Raw genomic sequence first — 17,151 nt, 5'->3', positions numbered from 1 at the left:
TTAAGGAGATATCGACCGATTCTATGAAAGGACATTGAAACCGCCGCCACTTCTGGGGTAAATGCAAGGGGTGGTCTACGCGAAATAGGCTACCTAAATATTTTCTTTCTGGTAAAATCGCCGGATAGAATTCAATCACTTTATATCGAACGAATCAAATGTAACAACCATTTTTTTGTACATTTATATATGCATTAGATAAATCACTGTTTTATTATTAGACAGCGGATTTTGTGCATTTATGAAAACATTGGTTGCTGTTATATTATTAAGCACGTTCAGAAAGAAAATACATTTCTATTTCACTCCAGTTTGTTGCAAATCGGGTGAAACGTTTCTAGTTTGCATAATCTTTCAATCAACAATTTAAAAAAAAAAACGATTCTAAGCGAATCTGGAAAAAGGATAAAATGTCTATTTTGTGCGATGAAATTTTCACCTAATGTATAATTTAAAACAGCTTCGGACTACAGATAATAAATATTACTGAAACGTTTGTTAAAAGAACGTGTTTTAAAATACATAAAATATCCATTCATTTAATATGTGATAAAGAAAAATCTTATTTGATACCGTTTGTTCAATAATTCAGTAATTTCAGTATATATGTATAATATTGTATAATATGTAATAATAATTCAGTAATACGTACGAAACGTTGTCGATGTAATTTTTCAATATTTCCAAATGTTTGCACTAAATTCCGTAAAATGGTTGCGTTATTGTTTCACGATGAATATTATTATTCCTTTTAAAATCCATTATTAATATTATTCCTAAATAATATGAAAATAAAGCACGATGCCGCAGTAATCGGTACAGTTACCCTAGTCCGTAAGCATTAACTCATCGTGACCTAATATCGTCCGGAGGACGAACGTAGAGACTCGGGAAAGAAAGAGAGAGGGAAGGGAGAGAAAAGCCGCTATCGCATGTCCTGAACGCCCCTCTGTTTCCCGCCTAACCGCTGTCATTGAAATGCGGATGAAAAAAACGGTCCCAAATCAAACATCGAGCGGAAGAGATTACAATTTAATTATCGGTACGCTCGAGTACTTACGCGACACTATTATTGTTTGCCTTCTTGTTTTTATGATGTTCTCGCTGTCGCAGGCATAGTGGTTTGCTCCTAATCAGTAGACTGCGGATTTTATGCGTTGATGAGAGAAATAGATACGTACAATTGAAAGCGGTGATTTAAGGACACCAGTATATTAATTTCCACTGTGTATAATATTGGGTTGGCAAATAAGTTCGTTCGGTTTTTTAGAGTGGAATAAATCACAAAAACTGAACGAACTTATTTGCCAACCCAATATAATTAGAAGAAGAAAAAATTTTCTAAGTGGCCCCTGCTTTCTTTTTGCAATTTATGTAGACATTTTTTATTTTGTCTATTAATCAGTCTTATTAACAGTAAACCGTCAAAATGTCAAAAGAGACAGATGTGTATATTGCATTGGAAAAAGAACAAGATTAAATTTATTTATATTCTGTGCGAAATCAGCTTTGTAATTTCAATAATTGCAAAATAAAGAATCAATGTTATTAACACTAAACCTACCGACGATCGAAAGGGACCGATGTGAATTTATTTATATTCTGTGCTGTTTTTATCGTAATATACACTCGAATAAAAATATGTATTATCACCCTTGTCATTTCAATAATTGCAAAATAAAAATTCTGAAACCGGTCATTTGACCAGCAGGCTTAGTATTTAATTATATTAGACAGCGGATTTTTTCTTAAACAAATTAGAAATATAACAGTCAGTTTCAATCTATCGAACATATTAAGAAAATAAATTTCTATTTCACCCCAGTTCGCGTTGGAATTCAGGTAGAAAAGTATTTCGCGTAAAGATCCGCTGTCTATTAATTATAATTACACAAGTATTGATATCTCTCTCTCTCTCTACACGTTTTTAAAAATTTACTCTGTTGTTGTATTCTACTTTGACAAATTGTCGAGTAAAATTTCATTAGCAAAAGCACAGAAACAATCTTTAAACAAGGACGATTCATTTATTTCGTTTGCATCAAAATGTACAAACGATACAGACGCGTAGAGAACAAGTAACGAAGAAAATAAATTTCGCATAGAGATCAGCGTACAAATTCACACCGATACAGAAAAAGGAGACCAAGTAGCTCCATACATTATTTCCCCATGCCTCTCTTATTGGTTGCGTTTCCAATAATTCCGTAAGCTCGTAATCTATTAATAATAATAAATAGACTGCGGATCTTTCTATGCAATTTGCAATTTTTGTTGACGAACTCTAAGAAAGTAGAATCGAATAAAATGGCGGATGTTTACGCAATTTGCAATTTTCGTTGACGAACCTCAACCCTTCGACGACTAAAACGACGATTAAAATCGTAATTTAATTAGTCAATTTCCGATGATTCACTCGAATCTATCTACCAGAAGTACCTATTAAAAAAATGTATAATAAAGCTGAGAATGATCTTAAGAACCTCAATTGTAAAAGTGCGAAAAGGGTCCGTCGTCCGAGGGTTAAGAAAGTGGAATCGAATAAAGATTTTCAATGGTACATAGTGTCCTTCTTAGAACCGGAATATGTAAATCAAAATCGTACTGACCTCTGTCGAATCTTATATTGTAGTGTTATTTAAAAATGTTCACACAAGCTATATAAATGTATAAAAAGATCCGCAGTCTAATAATAAAGTACCTGAATCCTTATTTCACCGAGAAGTAACAAGACTTCAGCGTTTGTCTAACCTTGCCGTAATAAATCGGTAAAGAATATGTACTTATATATATTTACCACATTATCAGAGAGAAGAAATCTTCATCCATTATTTCTGCTTGAACTTGCCTAGTGACCGGTAGTAGCATCCGAAAACATACATACACATACGATCGTAACGAAGATTCGCGAGAAGAAAGAAGAAAGAAGAAGTACAAACGTTACTATAAAGCATCGAAGAGAGAGGAGAGGGGAGCGTCGGAAAAGAGAGTGTGATAGAGAAAGAGAGGCAAAGATAAAATAGAATAAAAGAGAGAGGGAACAACACTCATATACGTATATATATATGTATATATATATATATAGATAGATAGATAGATAGATAGATAGATAGAGAGAGAGAGAGAGAGAGAGAGAGAGAGAGAGAGAGAGAGAGAGAGAGAGAGAGAGAGAGAGAGAGAGAGAGAGAGAGAGAGAGAGAGAGAGAGAGAGAGAGAGAGAGAAAAAGAGAAGAGAGAGGGAGAGACAGAGAGAGAGAAAGGTGGAGGGCTAAACGCGCCCGAAAAACTTGCTCATTGCATTCGAGCCCATCTCTCGCAGGGAAGGAAGCCCGGCTTTGACCCGGTAGCCGGCGGCGGCAGAGTCCGCACGGCTGCCTGACGCATTGCAGGTGCTTGTCGGCCAATCACAGGGCCGGTTAGTTCGCCCGGACTTGTCCTGTAAACACGACCGCACCCACTCTCCCGCATGTAAAACGGATTTGCAACGGTCGTCCCGAGATCGTGTGTTTCCCCCTGGCGCGGAATCCGGGTTGTCTTTCCGTGGCTCGTGTTCCTACTTCTTCCCGATTTGTCCAATTAAAAAAGAAACAGTTGTCGGTTCGGTTTTTTTACAGGATATTCAAGCAGAGGGGAAACACCGCTTTTGGCCGGACTATCTGTCGGCCGCGTAGGTAAACGACGCGTCGCGTGAACTCCCCCTTAGCCACCCGGCGACCAATCACAGAGCGCCGACGCGCGGCCCGTTAGCGGCAGCGTAGTGATACCCGCACCGAGGCAAGTGGCAGAGAGGCTCGTACACCGAGAGAGAACGGTGGACTCCATTGCTGTCCCGAGTACGTTTCTCCGAGGCCGTGTGTCCGTATTCCGTGCTTTACTAAGTTTTCTCCATCCGCCCACCTTCCGTTCGTCTCGCGGAAAACAATTGTGAGAACTATATTTTTCCATACTCTGTGTGTCCAGTGCGATCTCTCAGGTCTTCGTGCGCCCACACAACGTAAGAACGAGCCAAAATGGTAAGTACCGTTCACACAAACCGACAACTCTCGCACGCGACGACGTTTTATGCGTACTATCCTTTCTTTCTCTCTCTCTCCCCCTTTCTCGTTTGACGCGCCGTAACTACCGCACGTGCAACATCGCGAATTTTCCTCTTGGAAATTCTACCTTTAACCATGAAAATATTACATTCGCAATGGCCGGTACACCGACATGGACCGCGGACTATCGATCCACTCCTCCTCTTCCTCCTCCTCCTCCTCCTCCTGCGCCAACTCCTCTCTTCGTACTTGTTTTTTCCCCAACTACTGAAAATCTCGAGATTTTTCCTACACGCCCTATTTTTTCTTTCGATTATTGTCTATGCTTTTCGGTTTTACGGATATGTATACGTTGGTTACATATGCACGGTGAAAGCAAACATCGCCCTACTTTCCGTTTTATATTTATCGTGCGATTAACGTTTTTGAGAATGCAGAAGAGATTCCACGTCATTTTTCACCGCAGTCAACTGTTACACCGTGTAGAACTACATTAGAGCTATTGATTTTCGCGGTCTCTCACCATTGCGCCAGTTCCCAGTTTTCGATCAATCGTGCTGCTCCCTTCGTGCGAATCCACAACGAACGAAATTTCTCACCGATTTTCGCAATTATATTTATCTAGTTTTAGTTGAATCGTTGCGGTGCCACCCTGCTTTAAGGCCACACTCTCGCCGCATAACCTAAAATATCGCTTTTCCCGAGCGAGTTTAAATGAATTTCCAACCTAAAATTTCAGTTTTAGTTAAGCGGGTTTACATGAATTTCCTTTTTATTTTCGTCGTACCACGGCGACACGCGTTTTACCGTTAATCGATAAACAGCCGAGGCGTGAGAATATCGGATTATGTATTACATATTATTCGATTTTCACTTTCTGATACGTAGATATTTCTGAAAATGTATATTAAAGATCCTGCCGCGTATATGGGTGACCTATATCGCGAAAAGTCTCCTTCTAAAAGCTGCGACCACTGTAAAATATACATTTTCTATTTACCTGAATCGAGACAAACTGGAGTGAAATGGAAATTGATTTTCTTAATAATTATGGTTAATTGGTTGGAAATAATGTAACAGTATTTTTAACATCTTGTAATGTTTTTTCACTGTAGAATAATTTTAATGTTCCTGCATTTCTTTAAATTATTATTAGACTGCGGATCTTTATAACAATTTTCTACCTGAATCGCGACAAACTGCAGTGAAATGGAAATCGATTTTCTTAATAAATATGGTTAATTGGTTGGAAATAATTAACAGTATTTTGAAAATATTTTCTAATGTTTTCACTGCAGAACAATTTTTAATGCTTTTGTTTCTTTCAACAGTTTGTTAATGTTCCTCTACGAAATTTCTATGGATGTCCATTCTTTACTTGTTAATATATTAATTATAATGACTTATAATGAGAATTTCTGCGATTATGTTCAATACAGAAAAGTTTCAAATAATCAATTTTCGTAAACTCTGCAGAATTATTATTGTAATTCAACATACAATATGCGAACTTGGTGATATTGAAATATTGCACTTGGATGTATAGAAGTTTCGTTCTCTGTGTAATTTTCATTATTTGGCAGTGTGTATCTATTCTCCTAAAGCTGCAACAGCGAATAACGCAAATTACACCTTGTAAATGTAAAAAAAAAACAGGACTTTGGAGTGGGGCAGTGGTCTAGATTGATCTTTGCATTATCGAGAACACCCCCTTAATTAATTTGCACTTCCCTTTTCAACATTCGAGTCAATATTTCCCAATGCAATAACAAACTAGAGCAGGCGTGGGCACGGGTGGAGCCCCTCAAACGCCTGCTTCCCCCACTAAGCTTCCTTTCGGTGGCGCTCCTCGTGGCTCCGATGCACGAGGCCTCCGCACTGCTTGCGACAAGCGAAACGCGTCCTTCCTACATAGTAACGACGGATGCTGGTGGTGGACAGTGGGCGCTACGGTGGGGACAGTTTTGCCTCAATTGAGGCAAAATTGCCCACGCCTGAACTAGAGGGATCTATGTCTCCCTTCAGTCTTTGGGACTGTCGACATGCCTGCAAAAGATCAATCCAGACCGCCGTTGCTCTCAAAAGTACTACTTTTACATTTTCAAGCTGTAATTCACATTATTGGGCAGTGTGCAGCAGTCATAGCTTCACGAAAGTTGCAACACGTGCAACTTTATGACAAATAATACAAAGTACATCTTGCACACGTAACAGTAAGACTTTTAAGGGAGGCAGTGGTCTAGATCGATCCTTTATCCAGCGTGTTTAACTACTAAGAAACCCTATCTTCGCATTATCCAGAAATGAGAAGGCACATCCCACTCCCTTGCAATCTAAAATGTATAGGTGACCTATATAGCGAAATGTCTCCTAGAAACCCCAGACACTGTAAAACCATTTTTAATATTGAACATTCAATCTCCACAACTTTCTGTACATGTACACAAACCCAGCAATATTGAAATTATTACTAGACAGCGGATCTTAATGCAAAATAAAAATGTTCCACCTGAATCGCAACAAACTGGTGTGAAATAATGTAACAGTATTTCGAAAGTCTTCTAATGTTCTCACTGTTTTAAACTGAATCTATTCATTTTTGTTATAAACACATCAAGTCCGTTGTCTAATTGTTACACTTGTCGATACGCGAATAATTGTACACTGAAATCAACTCGGCTGATAGAATTGTATTTCGATGAGTTCGTACTGAAGATCGATTTCTCTGTTTCAAGGCCGATCAACTCACAGAAGAACAGATCGCAGAGTTCAAGGAAGCGTTTTCACTGTTCGACAAAGACGGAGATGGTACCATCACAACCAAAGAGTTGGGTACAGTAATGAGATCGCTAGGTCAAAATCCTACAGAAGCCGAGCTTCAGGATATGATCAACGAAGTAGACGCAGATGGTATTTCAATCTTCCTTTCTCTTTCCTTGTTAAAACAATAGAGAGAAACATTTTATCGTTGACTAACCTGTTTAATTAAAGAAGTATCGGGAGAAACTAAACATAGCTGGAAATTGTAGGTAATGGCACGATCGACTTTCCGGAGTTCTTGACCATGATGGCTCGCAAAATGAAGGACACCGACAGCGAGGAGGAAATCAGGGAGGCCTTCAGAGTATTCGATAAGGATGGAAATGGATTCATATCTGCGGCGGAACTCAGACATGTTATGACAAATCTTGGGGAGAAACTGACCGACGAGGAAGTAGACGAGATGATTCGGGAGGCTGACATTGATGGCGATGGCCAAGTGAATTACGAAGGTTGTACTAATAAGAATATCTTACCCCTTTGGTGTTTGTTCCTTTTCGTGTTAGATTCTCAGTGTATAATTTCTGTCCTTCTCTCTAGAATTCGTCACAATGATGACATCAAAGTGAATACAAGCTGTGTAATGGAAAAACTTGCAACTCGGAGTGGTGTTGACGTACTAAAATAAATCAAGAAAACAAAAAAATCATGTTAACGATACACGCGAATCGACCAGAAAGTGAACAAAAAGAGCAAAAAACCTTGTATCTGGACGCAAAATGATGTCTATAAAAATGCGAAAAAGTCTACGTCCAACACACACGCGTTAATCATCATTAACGATAAGTAACACACACACACACACACATATACACACACACGGGCAATTGTTTGATTAAAAAAAAATGAAGTTCTACTACTAAAAGAGACTCATTATCTTTGAGAATACTTAGTTACACACGAACACGGCATGCTCTCGTATATACAAACAAAAATTTATTTCCGTATAAGAGAAGAGTATAATTAAAAGAAAAATCGTTAGATAGAGATTATAATATGTGTAAAAGAAAAAATACGGAACGCGCGCGCATATGTCAAATAACAAATAAGTACACGTTCGCTTGCTTTCCTCTCTTTTTGGCCTTTTTTCCTCGGAAAATTCTGCCGTTAAGCGAAGGGGGGAGAGAGAGAGGAAAAGTGAATTGATTTAAAACGAAGAACCTTTTCAGATTATCTCGACATTAGTGATAAAAAAACTTCGTTCTCTATGCTTTTTCTCGACCTCGTTGTACGCCCTATGCGTACACAGATACACAAACAAACACAGACATACACACACACACAGAGAAGAGTCATACATTTCACCAAGTGCGTTCTGTAACCCAATTTTTCATTCTAATCTCTCGTTTGTATCTTGTCTCCAAAAGAAAAGAAAAGCCTTAAAAAAAACAACGCGAGCGCGTTTACAACGTCGACACCACTTTTGTTGGGATATTTTAACAGAAGAAGAGAACAACGGAGAAAAAATAGGGAATGAGGGATTAAAATGGCGTTTGAAGTCGCAAGTGATCGGTGCATTATATTTTCCTTCGCCCAGGGGTGCGTGCCAGTCGTCCCTCTTCCACGCGAAGAGGGGGAAAACTAGAACCGGAAGGAAGCTGGTGTGATTTTTGTGCGATTCGTACGATAATGTTACTTAAGAGCTAAGAGTAATTGAACGCAGACACCGAACGGTGAGAACATACACGCGTGTGTGGCGTGTGTGTGTCGCGCTCGGTGGTTCAGTCATAATATATATGTAATATATATTATATTCGTATATTCGTGTATATATACGTGTGCACGCGTGTATCATACATGTACACGTGTACACGTATATATATCGGTATAGATATATATAAAACTAATTTACGAGAAAAGAAGAAAAAAGAAATGAGAGCGGAAGAAAAAAAAAGAAACAAATATTCCTCCACAGTCCTTTATTATTTAATATTGAAGTGAACAAAATGAGAAGTACTTGTATTTCCGGTGACCTAGATTGCATTGATCATAAACAAGAAAAAAAAGACAAAATAAATGTATCTTCATTTTTAGGTCACAACTACTCAATTCGTTTCCTTCATTCACCAAAAAAAAAAAAACGGACCTCTTTCGACGCGCTAACATATCTCTCTCTCTCTCTCTCTCTAGGAAATTCTCGCGGATTTAATTTTTCTATTCCCATATTTTTGAACGCTGAACTCGTTTCATTGATCATTCACAGAGAGTTAGTGTTTAAGTCTAAGTTAGAAAGAATATATTCCAATATTTAATATTAATTTTTCTATATTCGTCTCTGATTTCCCCGTAGTTCTTGTTTTTACTAAAAAAAAGAAAAGATCGTTTCTCGAGGCATTCGTTACAAATAGTTGGAAATTCTATTCGAGTCCTTCCTCCACAGATATAATAGAAAGAATATATTTAAAATGCGATACTTACGAAAGCTCCGTCGTCGCGCGACCAACAGATTATTTATTTTTTCTTTCTCTGTGTATACACTCGTTGTTTCTATTGTATGCGAGAGATAGCCATATCACAGGCATACCTTCACTTATCCGTGCGCGACGAAGCGAATTACAGTTTGTATAAAGTGTTGATATTAAGTTAATAAATTGTTCCCATATATTAAATGGCTGACTGGTTCTTCACATTCCGCCAGACAGAGACTCTAGCAAGGTGTTACAAGTCGTCCGGAGACTCTGATAGATTCGTTTTAAGGCTTCGAGGATTGTTCGGTTTCGATTTTAAAAGCGGAAGGATCGTATCGGTTAATGGGAGCAGAGTAATTCTTCTTATAATTCCCTGTCTAGAGGTTTTCCCTGTGTATTGAACGTACCAAAGTTTCTGTAGAAAATATTATATATATCGTATATATCGTGTTTCTACAATTTACAAGCCTCCGGTGTAACTTTCAAGCGTAGGCACACCTCCCGCAGCAGATTCTTCAGTATCCTCGCCTGCTGGTCCGAACGCTGTAAATACACGTTGCATGAGGTACGTACAGAGACGATTAGAATAGTCTGAACTTACTCCGTCGATGGTTATAGTTGGTATGAAGGAAATTCTTGGTTGTAAGGAGTTTGTTCGCTCTCCGTGTTTAGCTAGAAGTTCCTTGCCCCTCTCCCCGGTAAAACATTTGAAGATTTCCTGGTAGTCTATGTTCATCTTCTGCGCACAGGTTTCCATAATGTAAACTGGCTGTAAGTTGCGCTGGATCATACACGATATGTATTCTAATTGACTGGAGGAGTTCTTTAGAATGTCTATGGAACACGCGTGGATAATGTTCGCATTGCATTCCGTAGGTCCGTGTTGGCACATGAATTTGTAACCGTCCTCTGTTTTCACCGTCTGCCAGAGAGATTACGTTTAAAAGAGAATTATATATTTCTGTATAAAAATAGCTTACCGTAGCTTTTCCGTAAGGTATCAGTTCTACTTCTATGATGTCTGCGATCTTGCGGTACGTAGGCAACAATTGTTTCAGGAAGAAATTACGCGAATCTGGACACAGAGCCTCGTAGTAGACTGCGACATGAACCCTTTGTTGAGAGAATTCATCTTTTTGGCTTGTTGTTATCGCTGACTCGTCTTGAGGCTGTGCTATACATAACTTGGCAAATATCCATCAAAATCAAGAAAGTTGATTGACTTTTGTTAAGACAATTGGAACATTGGGTTTTATGTTGAGTTGAAAAGTATATTGGACGAGGTTGTATTAAAAATGTTAATTACATGTTTCTCTTTTGGAGTTTAACACGTTCCGTGCCATATGGCGTGTACATCGCACATGCTATTGCGAGTAGTATAGATTTTGTAGTGGTGCCAGGAACCATAGAGTTGTTCAGAGAAGGGAGTAAAGTTTAACAGCAAAGCAATTGATTTAATTTTAGGGGATTGTTCTGACAGACACATTTAATATTATATGTATTGTATTTATAATATTATAGATATAATATTATACATACAATATAGATATAACATTGTAGATACAATATTATAGATATAGTATTATAGATACAACATTACACAGATATTATTCTATATATATATATATGCGTATATGCGTGTACGCCCCACACGACCTGAAACGTGTTAATAAACCGAAATTGGGTTAGGTACAGTTCTCGATCGAATAATGAATAAACGGAAAAGCATTGAACCAAACGTGTTCAGAAAGAATATTACTTGAAGCATTACTTGAAAACATTGTACAAGATAAGCTATGTAGTTTAATTGCAACATAAGAAAGAGGTTCTGAAAGATGTTGAAAATCAAGCTGCTTTTATATTTGCGAACGTATAGAATGTAGAATTTACATTTTTACCTTCTCTGTTCGTTCTTTCCTGAGTAAAAGTCAGCCAAACTTTCGACGATTGCCACAGAAGGAACACTGATATAATAATCAGCGGTATCTTCGATCGAAGACCAAGTCCCATTATTGGCGATCTAAAAGCTTACGACAACGATACTACCACGAGCGTATGTTATTTATGGTATAACAATTTCCAGTATACAATTCCAGTAAGCAAATCCATTGGCATCGTTCGAAATGACCTACTCTGCGTAATGCGTAATGACTGGTAATGACACGAAGAAACTTCATTCAGGAAGTCAACCAATCACTGTCCGAATAGTTTTCATAATACATAAAATTATCTGTACATCGAGTCGGTGTTTGTACTCTGCGCATAATTAATCATTCTTTCGATGTCCAACAATGCACAACAATGTTATGGTTATTTAGAAGAACCGATGGGTTGTCACATTTCTATCTCAAAGGCACGTTTTCACAGGGGGTGGCTCTATGGCGCATATACAGGGTGTCCCAAAACTCGTGAAAATCCCGAAAGGGGGTGGTTCCTGAGACCATTCTAAAGCGGACCCTACACGGTCAATCGGAATGACAGTTTTGTCGAAGATTGACATTCGGATTGATCGTGAAAGATTAATACTGATGTACTGATGAAATGGACTGACGGATTTCCAGATATTTGGAAATCCGAGCTTCAATCACGGGAAGTGGAGGGGAGACTAACAGGCTTTCTCTTTAAAAGACATTGCGACTTAGTTATTGGTTATAAAATTTCAACATTCAATACTGTCAATCTGATAATCAGTCTGTCAATCGTGATTGAAGTAAGGATCAGTCAGGATTGGTCAGGATTGACAGTCCGACTTGGTCTGACTGTTCAATCAGACTGTCATTCCTGATTGACCATGTAGGGGCTAGTCTACCCTCGATTTGTAACTAGAAAATTACTAGAATCTTACTAGATTTTGGGTCGAAAATATGGGTTTGCGGCCAGACGTTGTTTGACCTTATTAGAACAAATTGTGGGCTGTGTGAGGGCTCATTCGAAAGAGGAAGAATAGACGCAGCGCGCTTTTCTCACGAGGTTAACGAGATTATGTTAATAACTAATAATATGAGGGCCCAAAGTAGAGAAAAAATCTAGGAAAAAAATCCGCAGATTTCAATGCATTTTCTGTCTCTAAAAGACTTTTTTGACTTATGAGATGAGAAAAGCGCGCTGCGTTGAACCTTCCTCTTTAGAATGAGCCCTCACCCAGCTCAAAATATGCTCGTATAAGGTCAAACAACGTTTAGTTCCGAACCCATTCTTTCTAGTAAGATTCTAGTTATTTGCTAGATATTTGCTATTTACTAGAATCTTACTAGATTTTGGGTCGAAAAAATGGGTTCGGAACTAAACGTTGTTTGACCTTATACGAGCATATTTTGAGCTGGGTGAGGGCTCATTCTAAAGAGGAAGGTTCAACGCAGCGCGCTTTTCTCATCTCATAAGCCAAAAAAGTCTTTTAGAGACAGAAAATGCATTGAAATCTGCGGATTTTTTTCCTAGATTTTTTCTCTACTTTGGGCCCTCATATTATTAATTATTAACATAATCTCGTTAACCTCGTGAGAAAAGCGCGCTGCGTCTAACCTTCCTCTTTCGAATGAGCCCTCACACAGCCCACAATTTGTTCTAATAAGGTCAAACAACGTTTAGTACGAAACCCATATTTTCGACCCAAAATCTAGTAAGATTCTAGTAATTTTCTAGTTACAAATCGAGGGTAGACTAACTACCCCCTCGATTTGTAACTAGAAAGGAACTAGAATCTTACTAGAAAAATGGCTCGAAACATGGGTTTGCGCGCTGTCGGTTTTCGTCCTTATTTGAGCAAAGTTTGGGCTGAGCGAGGGCTTATTCTAAAGAGGAAGGTTAAACACACTGCGCCCTGGTTACGAGGTCAACGAGATTATGTTTATAACTAATAATATGAGGGCCGAAAGTAGAGAAAAAGTCTAGGAAAATAACCAGCAGATTTCAATGCATTTTTCTGTCTCCAAAAGACTTTATGACTTATGAGATGACCAGGGCGCAGCGCGTTGAACCTTCCTCTTTAGAATGAGCCCTCACACAGCCCAAACTTTGCTCAAATAAGGACAAAAACCGACAGCGCGCAGACCCACTTTTTCGATCGAAAATCTGGTAAGATTCTAGTTATTTGCTAGATATTTGCTATTTACTAGGATCTTACTAGATTTTGGGTCCGAAAAAGTGGGTCTGCGCGCTGTCGGTTTTTGTCCTTATTTGAGCAAAGTTTGGGCTGTGTGAGGGCTCATTCTAAAGAGGAAGGTTCAACGCGCTGCGCCCTGGTCATCTCATAAGGGGGTAGTCCACCCTGGATTTGTAACTAGAAAATACCTAGAATATTACTAGAAAAATGGCTCGAAACATGGGTTTGCTGGTTTTCAGTTAGTGTCCTTATTTGAGCAAATTTTGGGCTGGGTGAGGGCTCATTCGAAAGAGGAAGGTTCACCGCAGGGGGCTCTGGTCATGAGGTTAACGAGAATATGTTTATATCTAATAATATTAGTGTCCAAAGTAGAGTAAACATCTAGGAAAAAAAACCAGCAGATTTCAATGCATTTTTCTGTCTCCAAAAGTCTTTTTGGCTGATGGGATGACCAGAGCCCCCTGCGGTGAACCTTCCTCTTTCGAATGAGCCCTCACCCAGCCCAAAATTTGCTCAAATGAGGACACTAACTGAAAACCAGCAAACCCATGTTTCGAGCCATTTTTCTAGTAATATTCTAGGTATTTGCTAGATATTTGCTATTTACTAGGATCTTACTAGATTTTGGGTCGAAAACATGGGTTTCCTGGTTTTCAGTTAGTGTCCTCATTTGAGCAAATTTTGGGCTGGGTGAGGGCTCATTCGAAAGAGGAAGGTTCACCGCAGGGGGCTCTGGTCATCCCATCAGCCAAAAAGACTTTTGGAGACAGAAAAATGCATTGAAATCTGCTGGTTTTTTTTCCTAGATGTTTACTCTACTTTGGACACTAATATTATTAGATATAAACATATTCTCGTTAACCTCATGACCAGAGCCCCCTGCGGTGAACCTTCCTCTTTCGAATGAGCCCTCACCCAGTCCAAAATTTGCTCAAATAAGGACACTAACTGAAAACCAGCAAACCCATGTTTCGAGCCATTTTTCTAGTAATATTCTAGGTATTTTCTAGTTACAAATCCAGGGTAGACTACCCCCATAAGTCATAAAGTCTTTTAGAGACAGAAAATGCATTGAAATCTGCGGATTTTTTTCCTAGATTTTTTCTCTACTTTGGGCCCTCATATTATTAGTTATTAACATAATCTCGTTAACCTCGTGAGAAAAGCGCGCTGCGTCTAACCTTCCTCTTTCGAATGAGCCCTCACACAGCCCACAATTTGTTCTAATAAGGTCAAACAACGTTTAGTACGAAACCCATATTTTCGACCCAAAATCTAGTAAGATTCTAGTAATTTTCTAGTTACAAATCGAGGGTAGACTACCCCCTTAAGGGGGTAGTCTACCCTCGATTTGTAACTAGAAAATACCTAGAATATTACTAGAAAAATGGCTCGAAACATGGGTTTGCGCGCTGTCGGTTTTCGTCCTTATTTCAGAAAATTTTGGGCTGAGCGAGGGCTTATTCTAAAGAGGAAGGTTAAACACACTGCGCCCTGGTTACGAGGTTAACGAGATTATGTTTATAACTAATAATATTAGTGTCCAAAGTAGAGAAAAAATCTAGGAAAAAAAACCAGCACATTTTAATGCATTTTTCTGTCTCCAAAAGACTTTATGACTTATGAGATGACCAGGGCGCAGCGCGTTGAACCTTCCTCTTTAGAATGAGCCCTCACACAGTCCAAACTTTGCTCAAATAAGGACAAAAACCGACAGCGCGCAGACCCACTTTTTCGATCGAAAATCTGGTAAGATTCTAGTTATTTGCTAGATATTTGCTATTTACTAGGATCTTACTAGATTTTGGGTCCGAAACCTGGGTCTGCGCGCTGTAGGTTTTTGTCCTTATTTGAGCAAAGTTTGGGCTGGGTGAGGGCTCATTCTAAAGAGGAAGGTTCAACGCGCTGCGCTCTGGTTATCTCATAAGTCATAAAGTCTTTTGGAGACAGAAAAATGCATTGAAATCTGCTGGTTATTTTCCTAGACTTTTTCTCTACTTTCGGCCCTCATATTATTAGTTATAAACATAATCTCGTTAACCTCGTAACCAGAGCGCAGTGTGTTTAACCTTCCTCTTTAGAATAAGCCCTCACTCACCAGAGCCCCCTGCGGTGAACCTTCCTCTTTCGAATGAGCCCTCACCCAGCCCAAAATTTGCTCAAATAAGGACACTAACTGAAAACCAGCAAACCCATGTTTCGAGCCATTTTTCTAGTAATATTCTAGGCATTTTCTAGTTACAAATCCAGGGTAGACTACCCCCTTAAGGGGGTAGTCTACCCTCGATTTGTAACTAGAAAATTACTAGAATCTTACTAGATTTTGGGTCGAAAATATGGGTTTCGTACTAAACGTTGTTTGACCTTATTAGAACAAATTGTGGGCTGTGTGAGGGCTCATTCGAAAGAGGAAGCTTCAACGCAGCGCGCCTTTCTCATCTCATAAGTGAAAAAAGTCTATTAGAGACAGAAAATGCATTGAAATCTGCGGGATTTTTTCCTAGATTTTTTCTCTACTTTGGGCCATCATATTATTAGATATAAACATTATCTCGTTAACCTCGTGAGAAAAGCGCGCTGCGTCTAACCTTCCTCTTTCGAATGAGCCCTCACACAGCCCACAATTTGTTCTAATAGGGTCAATCAACGTCTGGGCGCAGATCCATGTATCGACTCATTTTTCTAGTAAGATTCTAGTAAATAGCAAATATCTAGCAAATAACTAAGGGGCCCAAATAACTACCCTTAAGGGGGTAGTCTACCCTCGATTTGTAACTAGAAAGGAACTAGAATCTTACTAGAAAAATGGCTCGAAACATGGGTTTGCGCGCTGTCGGTTTTCGTCCTTATTTGAGCAAAGTTTGGGCTGAGTGAGGGCTTATTCTAAAGAGGAAGGTTAAACACACTGCGCTCTGGTTACGAGGTTAACGAGATTATGTTTATAACTAATAATATGAGGGCCGAAAGTAGAGAAAAAGTCTAGGAAAATAACCAGCAGATTTCAATGCATTTTTCTGTCTCCAAAAGACTTTATGACTTATGAGATAACCAGAGCGCAGCGCGTTGAACCTTCCTCTTTAGAATGAGCCCTCACCCAGCCCAAACTTTGCTCAAATAAGGACAAAAACCTACAGCGCGCAGACCCAGGTTTCGGACCCAAAATCTAGTAAGATCCTAGTAAATAGCAAATATCTAGCAAATAACTAGAATCTTACCAGATTTTCGATCGAAAAAGTGGGTCTGCGCGCTGTCGGTTTTTGTCCTTATTTGAGCAAAGTTTGGGCTGTGTGAGGGCTCATTCTAAAGAGGAAGGTTCAACGCGCTGCGCCCTGGTCATCTCATAAGTCATAAAGTCTTTTGGAGACAGAAAAATGCATTGAAATGTGCTGGTTTTTTTTCCTAGATTTTTCCTCTACTTTGGGCCCTCATATTATTAGTTATAAACATAATCTCGTTAACCTCGTAACCAGGGCGCAGTGTGTTTAACCTTCCTCTTTAGAATAAGCCCTCATCCAGCCCACAATTAGCTCAAATAAGGACGAAAACCGACAGCGCGCAAACCCATGTTTCGAGCCATTTTTCTAGTAAGATTCTAGTTCCTTTCTAGTTACAAATCGAGGGTGGACTACCCCCTTAAGGGGGTAGTCCACCCTGGATTTGTAACTAGAAAATACCTAGAATATTACTAGAAAAATGGCTCGAAACATGGGTTTGCTGGTTTTCAGTTAGTGTCCTTATTTGAGCAAATTTTGGGCTGGGTGAGGGCTCATTCGAAAGAGGAAGG

At 39.1% G+C, this 17,151-nt stretch overlaps 2 protein-coding genes across 3 annotated transcripts; one reads left to right on the top strand and one right to left on the bottom strand.

The window, feature by feature from the left end:
- The first annotated feature begins 3,579 nt into the window (after positions 1 to 3,579).
- On the top strand, positions 3,580 to 8,901 carry LOC143216718 (calmodulin). Its single transcript, XM_076440019.1, has 4 exons — positions 3,580 to 4,013; positions 6,773 to 6,947; positions 7,067 to 7,309; positions 7,398 to 8,901. The coding sequence occupies exons 1-4, from the start codon at positions 4,011 to 4,013 to the stop codon at positions 7,424 to 7,426; spliced, it is 450 nt and encodes a 149-aa protein (XP_076296134.1). The 5' UTR covers positions 3,580 to 4,010; the 3' UTR covers positions 7,427 to 8,901.
- Positions 8,796 to 11,652, bottom strand: LOC143216717 (gamma-interferon-inducible lysosomal thiol reductase). Of its 2 annotated transcripts, none has more exons than XM_076440017.1 (4): positions 11,164 to 11,652; positions 10,246 to 10,439; positions 9,867 to 10,187; positions 8,796 to 9,808 (listed from the first exon to the last, which is right to left on the bottom strand). In XM_076440017.1, exons 1-4 carry the CDS (start codon positions 11,273 to 11,275, stop codon positions 9,719 to 9,721), a joined length of 717 nt encoding a protein of 238 aa, XP_076296132.1. In that variant the 5' UTR covers positions 11,276 to 11,652; the 3' UTR covers positions 8,796 to 9,718. The 2 variants fall into 2 exon arrangements, with proteins under 2 accessions (XP_076296132.1, XP_076296133.1); XM_076440018.1 differs by lacking the exon at positions 11,164 to 11,652 and adding an exon at positions 10,572 to 11,152.
- Positions 11,653 to 17,151: the final 5,499 nt, after the last annotated feature.

The sequence above is a fragment of the Lasioglossum baleicum genome, chromosome 16 (genome assembly GCF_051020765.1).
Source record: "Lasioglossum baleicum chromosome 16, iyLasBale1, whole genome shotgun sequence".
NCBI lineage: Eukaryota > Metazoa > Arthropoda > Insecta > Hymenoptera > Halictidae > Lasioglossum > Lasioglossum baleicum.
The sequence above is the reverse complement of the archived record's forward strand: the minus strand, read 5'-3'. Positions and strand labels throughout refer to the sequence as shown.